The sequence below is a fragment of the Manihot esculenta genome, chromosome 12, assembly GCF_001659605.2.
Source record: "Manihot esculenta cultivar AM560-2 chromosome 12, M.esculenta_v8, whole genome shotgun sequence".
NCBI lineage: Eukaryota > Viridiplantae > Streptophyta > Magnoliopsida > Malpighiales > Euphorbiaceae > Manihot > Manihot esculenta.
Window position 1 is genome coordinate 1,086,402 of NC_035172.2, and position 10,503 is coordinate 1,096,904.

Here is a 10,503-nt window from a genome sequence, read left to right on the forward strand (position 1 = left end):
AACATTTTATACCGCTTTTGGCTTCGGCTATCCGATTAGCGAGATTTTTTTTGGCTCCATCATCTGTGACGTGGCAGTTTTTAATTTCTCTGAATGCAAGTAACAAATGCAGGAGAATTGCACTCACATATTTAGTTATACATCAGCGTAAATTTGAGTAAATCGAGAGGTGTTGATTCAGATTAAGTTTGAAAGATTTTAAATTCTACTCGTTTTTCCGATGTCCAATCCTTTTGTAACTCTAAATTAAAAAAAAATGCAGGAAAATTTGTGTTGTAGCTGATTTCATCTAGGACACTCCACCAAAATCACAAATCAATAATTAATACTCCAATAATTTTGGAAAAATAGACTGATTAATTTTCAATCAGTTTCGAAAATAAATTATTTTTCTTTTTTATATAGTAATTCATTTATTAATTTTTTAATACATGTTAAAAATAAAATTTATTAGTTTTAAAAATGATATAACAATATACATTGGAGACTGTTTAATAATGTAGAAATTACTTTTTAAATTATTATATCTTGATTTAAATTTTAATAAGAGTTAAGAAAATAACATTAAAAATCACAAAAATCAAGAGATAAATTATTTCATAAACATGTTTTTTTATAACACTTATAGTTAAATACCAAAAATGTCAATAGGACCATTTAGTAATCTTTTCACATGAACTGGGATGCATCTGTAATTAGATTTATGTGTATGTAATTAGTATGCTGGTGGCCCACAAATCAAATCCATACAATAAATTTTACCATACAATCATTTGTATTTAATTTTTTTACAACCAATAAACTATACGATGGTCCATATAATCAAATATTTATCGTTGTATGTAATAATTTTTCATATAATTAGAGGCATTACAAGCTCTCAGAATTGCCATCTACTTTGCGGTTTTCAGATATTACTTGCGTTTATTCATTGAATCTGATTGATTGGTGTTGATCAAATCTATTCTCTCAGATTCTTCCTCTGCGAGGGATGCTGCTGCCATTGTTCATGATGTGAATACGTTGCTGGTTGATTATCCTCAGATATCTGTCAACTTAATTTGTTCCCAGGTCTGCAGATTCAGCAGCAGACAATATGGATAAAGGATTGGTTTGCTCCCGGGAAAATCCTGGGAGGATTGCTTATGCCTGCTGAAGGAAGGGAATGCTTTCATGGTAAACTTTTAACTTTCAAGTTGTGAAATTTCTGATGCTGAAGACTAAAAATACAAGAAATTTATAATAAATATATTCATCGTCTTGTGTATGACAAGTAATTTGAGCATTTTGATCCTATGTTTTCCAAATTGCTAAACTTTTAGTTAGTGTCCAAATGAAAAGCCCTCTCCATAGTAAAGATTAGGACAGAGTGATGGAAAATTGATGAAGTTGTTGAAGGAACAAAGACTAATGAGTATGGCAATAGAAGTATCTGATTTCTTTTCAGTTGAAGGCCAAAGGCAAAACAATAAAAGTGAGACAATGGGAAAAGTCCCGATTGCTGTTTAAGTGAATGAAGATTAACTATTTGTTTGGAATAAATCATTTGTAATAAAAATAATTTAATTCAATTGTTATAAATGAACTTTATTTATTTGAAAATATTTTTTTAGAAAAGGAAAAGAATTGAATTTTTTATTTTAAATTTAAAAATTATTTAAATTAAACTCCTATAAGTTTCTTAATTCCATAAGTTATCATATAAGTCAAACAAGAGAGTAGGATTGAGTGTTTTTTTGGGTTTAAAATTTAGTTTTAATTTTAGAAAATTTAGTTTTAATTTTAGAAAATTTAATTATAATTAAAAACTAATCAAATTAATCCGCTTACTCTCCTTTTGGTATATAATTGATTTTATAATAAAAAAATTTAAATACTTTTTTATAAAATTTTACATGAATATATTTTTTTAAATAATAAAATTAAATATATAAAAATTAAATTAATGAAATTTTTAATTTTAAATAAAATAATAAAAAATTAAATCCTTATGAAATTTTTTACTCCAGTCTTGATTTACATTGAAACTGATTATTTATTAAATGTAATAGATTTTGAATTAGAATGAGACCAGAGCCCGGCATCCTTTGAATGGTGTAATTGACTTGGTAAGCGACAAGCTCTGAAAGTAGTGGAGGAATGGTCAAAAGCATTTTCTTAACATGAGCTTCTCTAGGAGTCTTCAACAAGTGGAAGCATCTGCGTTCTGCGGCGGCTTCCACCAAACGGACTAATTCTTTTAGGCCACGTGTATATAAAATTTTCTCTTCTTCTTGTGCTCAGCTTGGTCAGTCACAAACTAAGTCATTGTTTGATTAGGAGTAATTTAATTAGATAATTTGAAATATTTAAAAAATATTAAAATTATATTTATTCAATTAATATTTTTTTTATTTTTTTTTTAAATCAGGGTTTTTTTTAATAGAGGATGAATAACTTACTTCAATTAAGCAAATTAAATTATTTTTTAAAAAACCCATTTTTTAAAAATAAAATATTTAATAAAGTATTAACTTATATATTAATTTAAAAATAAGTAATAAATTGTTGGGTAGAATTACTTTAGAATCATTTTTTAAAATAATTTAATTATTTAATTAAAAGATACTCAACAGTAACTTAAGTCAATGAAGAGATGTGTTGAAGGAGCCAAGCCCACGTCATTTTGATGTCCTTCCATTTTTTTAGTTTTTAAATATTTACAATATATTATAATTTATTTTTAAAAGTAAATGCAATATATATTTAATTAATTTACATAAGAACACTATATATCAACATTTTTAAATATTTTTATTTTCTTACATTAAGAGATACTTGATGAATTATTAAAATATTCTCATGCAAGTTATACTAAAGTCCCATTTATGTTACAAAATAATATTTTCCAAAACATTATTCAAAATAATATAAGAAATATTTGTTCTGTTAAAAATAAATTAAATTTATTTTTTAAATAGATATTCATCGACTATATTTTGAAAATCTTTCTAATACTCTTTATTTTTAACACTATAACTAAATGGTAGAAAATAAATTACATCATTAAAATTTTGTATGAAGGATATTTTTATTAGTAATAGTGTAATATGAAATTATTTTTCTTTACTTAACATTATTATGCTTACTATTTTCTCTATATATTATTCATAAAACATATCTAATCCGATTGGTAAACCTTTTGATTTATAGTGCGATTTCTACATATCTTTACTTCTTGTATCGATGATCTCCACTATGTAATATATTTAGAAAATATGAAATAGGTATATATCAAGTTTTTCTTGATATTGTCACTATTGCTCTTATCATTTCACTTAATTACTCGTATTTGTGTCAAAGTAATATTTTTATTGATTTTTCTGTGTCTGAATCTTCTCCACTTTCTAATAACAGATTCTCTTCTCTTAGTAGAATATTTAAAATTCAATGTGATGTTACTTGAAATGATCAATTTTTCTTTTCAATAATTATTGTGCAACTTATAAATAATAATGGCTTATTTATGTATGGTTCGACCAAATAGATAAGATATTTACCGGCTATTGCAGATGATACTAAAATTTATTGAAAGGATTGAAATTAACAGTATCGGTCTTTTATCACTTGTTTATAAAGTAAATTCTACTCTTCTAATTAATATTATTCAACATCGATTTTTATTCCTACCAAAGAAAAATTCGAACATTATTATTTTCTATTTTAACGGTTATTTCGTATTTTCAGTTTTATTATATTTATTGGGAGACTAATCTCTACAGATACATTTAACTAAACTTTATTTAAAAACCATCCAATTGGTTGCTTTAATCATTTTATTTACTTAAATAATTACTGTAATAGTACTTTGTAATACAATTTCACACATATTGATCAAGTATAAATTAGCCACATTTTTATTATTTTTATTATTGTTTATTTACACAATTTTTAGCTTAATTTATGGTTTTTACTTTGTTTTTACAGAAAAGAAAGAAATTAAAAAACTAAAAAAAAAATGCAGAAAATGACAGAAAAGTGATTGGGTCAGTGATTTGCCCAAATCACTGCCCAAATCAAACAGAAACAGAAAGCTGAAAACTGGACTGATTCACAGGAAGCGATCGGGGCAGCGATCTGCCCAAATCACCGCCCCGATCACACTGACAGCAGAAATTGACAGCAGAAGCGGAAAAAGAGCAGAAAATCCAAATTCAAAGAAAAGAAGTCCAAATCCACTTCAAACACCACAAGATCAGTTCCAAGAGCCACGCCCTTCACTTAGAGAGTTCCATTCTCAATCAAATACAAAATCCAAAGAGAAATCAAAGACTACAAAGAAGACCAAATCAAATTGAGATTTCAAAACCCTAATCAAATTGGAATTGGGATTCTCCAGCTATATAAGGGCAGCATCCAAACCAGCAAAGGGGCATCTCATCTTCAGCAATTCTGCAGAAAAATACAGCAACTTGTCTCCTTCTTTTTCTTCTTCTTTCTTTTGTGATTTTTGTCCACCATGAGTGGCTAATTTCCATATTTTCTAGTTGAAGTTGGAAAATTCAGAATTGTGATGAATTGGGAGATTTAAATCTCCATTGTTAAACTTCTATTTATTTCCAATATTTATGCAATTTGATCTTTCTATAATTGTTGCTTTGCTTTTAGAATCAATAAGGGCCCATTGCTTTTAAATTGCTTGAGTAATAAATTGTTTGAATGATTTAAGTCCGTAATTGCTTATATTATTTGAACACAAATATAATCAGGTTGCATGATTTAGACTTGACCACGCGGTTGGCAAGGATAGAATTAGGTTTTTCTAAGTCTTAATGCAGTTAAATAGTTGTTCGATACTAAAAGCCTCAAGGACGTTCCTTGACAACTTGTTAACTACTATTAAATTAGCGAACATTTCCTAATCAAACTAAAACTAAGGAGGAATTTGGATTGTGAGAAGCGTCTTCCACATCCATGCTTCAACTAGAAGTTTTTCCCATTGAAAATTCTTATCTTTTAAATTATTGCTGTATTTTGCTATTTAATTTTAATTCATAAAATCAAACCCTCATCTTTTATTCACTTGTTATTTATTTGATCAAGTTATTATTAGAAAAATCCGTAATGTCAATTCTCTATGGTTCGATCCTATTGTCACTATCTACAAGTTAATTGTTGATTGTTTAATAGGTTTATTTTTAACGGTTTCGACAACCGCTATCATATATATGTATATTAAAATATTTTTAAAATTAAAAATAATAATTTTAATTAGTAAATATTTTATTATTTATAATATTAAAATAATTATTAATAAATATTTTTATAAATATATTGAGAATATATAAATTTTTTATAATATTAATGGTTAAATTGATGGATAGTTTAATTAATAAATTTTTAAAATATAAATATATTTTAATACAGTTTTTAAAATTAAAAATATTAAAAAATTATTTTTTCTATATTATTATGAAGACTAAATTATAATTTGCATTGTGAAAAGAAAGGGCGGATCTACGAATTGCGGGAGAAAGAAGAAAGAAAGGAAAGCAAATAAGCAAAGCAACGCCCACCAAAACATCTTCGCTATCCTCCAAAACGCCACTCAAAGCCACCGTCCGCCAGACACTCACGCGTCTACGTGTACAATTCTATTACCACTTTATTTTTTATTTTCATATAAATGTTTTCAGAAAAAGACCAAACACTAATTTAACCTCCCAAAGAAAAAATCTCTCTTCTCCTCTTTCACCTGCCCTGAGCTTCTCCTCCTCTTTCTCTCTCTCTCTGATCCGACTGAAAATGGGGCCAATTGTCTTGACTCAGCTCGCCACGGGCCTTAGCGTGCTGGCCGGAGCTGTCCTCGTCAAATCGGTGATGGACCAGAAGCCCATGGCTGGCCCGTTTCAGCGTTGTCCAACTTGCAACGGCACAGGTAGAGTCACTTGCCTCTGTTCTCGCTGGTCAGATGGAGATGTGGGTTGTCGGACTTGTGCCGGCTCCGGTCGCATGGCGTGTAGTAGTTGCGGTGGTTCCGGTACCGGTCGACCACTTCCGGTTCGAATAACTGCTCAGCCGACGAACCGCCCGTCGTAACCGGTTTGTGCTTAGAGATTTATGTAGCTCCCGTTTCTTTCTTATATTTTATGTAATTTTTTGTTCCAAATTACAAAATTAAATTCTGTAATATAAAAATTGAAGATAGTGGAAAGAAAGAGATGGGAGATTTTAGTAGGTTGTAACTTGTAATGTAATTGCCTACTGAGGTTTTTATAAAATCGATAAGTTTATAATTTATTTAATTTCTTGATGGTTGATGGATTATGGTTTCTAATTTCTTTGTTTATCTTTTTTGGTGCTGATTCTGTTCTCACTTTCTATTTGCTGAAATTTGAATGAATATTAGTAAAATGAGCATAAAATCTCTTAAGAAAGTGTTCGAAATTTCACCAACTCTATATTGATAACAATAATGGAACATTTAGCTCAGTGGTTACTGAATTTGAAGACGGTGAAGTCTCGAAGCTAAATCAACTGAAAAAACTGAAATTAATAGCCTTTGCCTAAGCCTATTAGTGATGCTATGGTGTGAAAATTTTAGATAATTTGGAGTCTTTATTGGTGCTAGGCTGAATTTAGACCTGGGTTTGCTTATCTTGTCTATCCTGAGGTTTCATTTTTGCTTGCATGCTAATTTTCAGATTTTAGCAAGAATTTCAAATCTGTGAAGTGTTAGCATCTTCAAATTACATTTTATTGCTGTATAGAGGCTAGTTAAAGCTCAAACTTGCAAGATCTTTCTCTCAAGTGCTATAATAATTTTTTTTTAAAAAATGCTAAAGTAGATATTCAAACTTGCAAGAACATTATGTTGGATAGAGTACTGTAGTGTTTAAAAATACATAAAATGCTTGGATTGGGCATATCTGCTTAATAAAATGGTATAGTGGTGAGGAGTGTATTTGAGCCTATTATTCTATGCATGTTGATTTATGCATGGTAGCTGGCTCCCAAACGGATGCTTAAGTGACCTCTTACGTGAGAATCACTTTCTGGTTGAAAGATATCAGGGAAGGGTAAAAAAGAAACCCTACAATATTCGTAGGTGGAACAGTACTGAAAGAGGAGTTTCATCTTTTTTTCCTCTTTCCAGCTATATCTCAGCATTTGAAAACTTTTAAGTATTCTGATATGCTGGCCAACTAGGCTAGAAAGTAGATTACAATGGGATTAAAGAATGATTAAGTGCAGCCAAAGAAGTTTCTTCCTTTTTTCAGGTTTGTGTATTAATTAATTACATGGGAGAAAAATGACAATGAAGATATGCTCATTCATTTTTTCTATTTGCCATTAACGAAGAAGGCTTTTGTTTGATATGCAAAGATTATGTATGCATTTTTTGCCTTTTTTTACTCTATTTATTGGAGGAAGTGCACAAGGTCAAGGATGTTTCTCCTCTTTCATGATTGCAGAATATAAAATTTATTGGAAATTTCTAATCTTTACTCTTCTGGTTTCGAATGGTTTCTTTTTGGACATTTATTTTTTCTACTAGCAAGTAGCAAAGCAATCCTTTCCTTTCTCCACAAATAGTGCTATAACATGTATTGCACCTGTGGTGGATCCACTATATTTTCTGTTACTCATCCATAAAGATTTATTGAGGAAGGATAGGTGAAGTTGCACCGCTTAATTAATTGATCTCTAGGGATTGGATGGTAAAAATCTTTGTTAGTGCCACTTTAGTTAAATAGTTTAATCAAGACTCATAATGCTTCTGTGGGCAGTTCTTGTCACCAGCTAAAATATATTCATGGGCATCTGAGTTAAAATTTTTGTACACTGCACAAGCATTCCATGAGAGAGCCATCATAAACATAGGCATTACAAATTCTAATGAGTCGAAGGTTTTTCTTTCCACAGTACAGATCTTTCAAGCCTTGGCACTCCCTTCGGGTTCTTCACTTGGGTGTGAAAGCCTGAAACACATTGATAAAAATGGTTAGATCCAATAAAACTAAGCTGTCACTTGTAATGTGAGAGAGAGCAGAAGGGATCTACTTACAGCAAAAATGGTGGCATGACCAGGATCAGCAAGATGAGCAAAGAGGTTGTCAATGGGGCCAGTTCCTGTGTAAATGTGTTGGAACCAAGCACCCATCACAGCCAACATGGCCAATCTCCCATTCTTGATCTCCTTTGTCCTCAATTCCTTGATCTTTTCAGGGGAACCAGATCCCCATCCAAGAGGATCAAACCATAGCCCACCTGGGTAACCAACATCAGTCCCGGTGAGCTTGTTGTTGGGGAAGATGGGGTCTGTGTTGACACACCCTGGCTTGAGAATATCTGCCCATCTCCTCCCCTCGGCCCAGCCGATGAAGATGAGCTCAATAATGAACAGGGTTGTTGTGTCAGTGAAGTATTCCAGTTTTCCAGCATCGTACCATGATGGGGTGTTTAGGATGCCAATCTTGGTTAGGAATTCTGGAATGAAAATACCAGCAGCACCCAACATTGCCCATCTGCAATGCACAAGCTCTGCCTGTACATTCCATCTCAGGGTTTCAGGATCAGAACCTATTCAACACATGAGCATTTCACTGTAAAACAAGCTCCTTCATTTAGATTAGCCAAGTGAACATAGGTAAAGATTCTAGCTTTTAACTTACCAAGACCCAAGGGATCAAAGCCAAAGTCTCCTGGGAGGCTGAATTTGAAACATCCAATTAAGAATTAAATTAGAAGCATATCATTTAAGCCCTAAAATGTATATGGAAACAGAGAAAAGCTCAAAGAACTAAACCTTCCGTCGAGCCATGGTGGAGGGGTGCTGCCTGGGAACCAGAGGGGTCTATCTGGCTCAGCTGCAACACATACTGTAACCGATCGTGAAGCAACCGGCGATGTGTGGTTTCTCAGTCTCAATTTCTTTCCATTAAGAAAAGAAGCCTTTGTTGCTCCTACTATGGATCCAGTCTTCTGGGAACTGCATCAATCAAAATTCACTATCCATAATTTACTTGTACTTCTCAATTTTTTTTATTACCAGTAATTATTTATTACTATACAACCCATCAACCTTAGGTAATAGCATCATAATTACAGTTGCTGATATGGGTATTGAGAGAGAACTTGCCTGGGCGAGGAGATAGCAACAGCTGCAATGGCAGAAGAAGCACAAACAGAAGCCATATTTGTCCAATTCTTTCTTGAATGAGTTTGTGCTGTATTGGAATGAGTATGGAGGGTGATATGGACACAAATTTGTTATTGTATGGAGGGGCTTATCTTAAAGGATAGGGGAATGAATATGTGATTGGCTAATGGGTTGCCATGTGGCATACAGATCTAATATCAAGCCCTTACATATCCACGTCCTTTGCCTAGTTGGAATAATCCCAAATTGGTGGCTCAAATTCCCTGCCTCCAGGTTCACGAATCTAAATATGGATTGCAAATGGGGCCAACAGGTGAGCCGAAATCACCTCGTTATATGAGCACTAATTTTCGATCATTAATTATGTATAGATGGAGTGAGTAATATAATTAATATATTTATTTTTACGTAAAATCAATAATAAAAATTAAAAAATTAATATTCCTATGAAAACATGTTTCCTCTGATCTCCGATCTCCCATGGAGATGATAGAAAAGCTTTTTACTTTCATAGGACAAGAGACATTAATGGGAGCAGATTTTAACTGGGCTTTACGCATTAGGGCTAAAGCCTTACCCAATTTCAAAGGCATGCCCTTATAGGCCTTTTCTTCATGTTTGTCAAATGAGGGCCTAGTTGTAAAAGAAAGGGCTTCAAATCTCAAGTTTGAACCTCAATGGATTTACATAAATAATAAAAAAATTCAAATATCAATTATTATTTTCTCCAACGTTAAAAAAATAATTGCAATCCCTCTGTTTAAAATGTTTATGTTAGAAGAAAACTTAGAAATAAAACATATAAAAGGTTGCAGAAAAGCAAAACTCCCAGACCCACAAAAAAAGTGAGGGGTTTTTGTTTGGTAGAAAAGAGTGCAAAGTTCCAATTCAGGGTGCTGCCACAACTTGGTTCTTATCCTCATCTCCCACCCCAAATCATAGCTCTCCCATCTGTATCATTTCCAAGAAGATAAAAATTGGGTCCACTATCACACACTACATTATCCTTTTTTGTCCCAACTTGTCCTCTCAAATCCCTAATCCAAAATTTTAATCTATTAAAAATTTTAAATTGTTTAATTTTAGACTAAATTAGGATTGTCTAAAAGATAGGACAGGTGCATATTTCCAATAATGAAAAATAATTTTTATTCGCAAAGCTGAAAATGATTTCACAGAGCTATAATGAATCTTTCCTGAGATGTAAAGATAACAAATTAATTAATCCCACTATGTAGTATAATTAACAAATCAAAATAATTAACCATTTACCCCACAGTTAAAAAAAATAAAAATAAAAACAAACACACAGACAAGAAGATCTAAATGCTGTGCTTTTTTCTTGCAACTTGAACGGTAAG

At 31.5% G+C, this 10,503-nt stretch overlaps 2 protein-coding genes across 2 annotated transcripts; one reads left to right on the forward strand and one right to left on the reverse strand.

Moving 5' to 3' along the window:
* The first annotated feature begins 5,566 nt into the window (after nucleotides 1-5,566).
* Nucleotides 5,567-6,284, forward strand: LOC110628525. The gene has a single exon (XM_021775225.2). It carries the CDS (start codon nucleotides 5,785-5,787, stop codon nucleotides 6,076-6,078), a length of 294 nt encoding a protein of 97 aa, XP_021630917.1. The 5' UTR covers nucleotides 5,567-5,784; the 3' UTR covers nucleotides 6,079-6,284.
* A 1,485-nt stretch (nucleotides 6,285-7,769) lies between these two features.
* On the reverse strand, nucleotides 7,770-9,273 carry LOC110627425 (chlorophyll a-b binding protein, chloroplastic). The gene is made up of 5 exons (XM_021773724.2): nucleotides 9,122-9,273; nucleotides 8,789-8,971; nucleotides 8,655-8,692; nucleotides 8,048-8,562; nucleotides 7,770-7,961 (listed from the first exon to the last, which is right to left on the reverse strand). Exons 1-5 carry the CDS (start codon nucleotides 9,175-9,177, stop codon nucleotides 7,944-7,946), a joined length of 810 nt encoding a protein of 269 aa, XP_021629416.1. The 5' UTR covers nucleotides 9,178-9,273; the 3' UTR covers nucleotides 7,770-7,943.
* Nucleotides 9,274-10,503: the final 1,230 nt, after the last annotated feature.

Bases quoted from the DNA above. Each gene is read 5' to 3' on its own strand.
- LOC110628525 (XM_021775225.2), top strand. From the start codon at position 5,785: ATGGGGCCAATTGTCTTGACTCAGCTCGCCACGGGCCTTAGCGTGCTG.
- LOC110627425 (XM_021773724.2), bottom strand. From the start codon at position 9,177: ATGGCTTCTGTTTGTGCTTCTTCTGCCATTGCAGCTGTTGCTATCTCC. The intron at 8,693-8,788 runs GTTTAGTTCTTT...TTTCAAATTCAG, and splicing joins CCACCATGGCTCGACGGAAG to CCTCCCAGGAGACTTTGGCT. The intron at 8,563-8,654 runs GTAAGTTAAAAG...TGTGTTGAATAG, and splicing joins CTTTGATCCCTTGGGTCTTG to GTTCTGATCCTGAAACCCTG.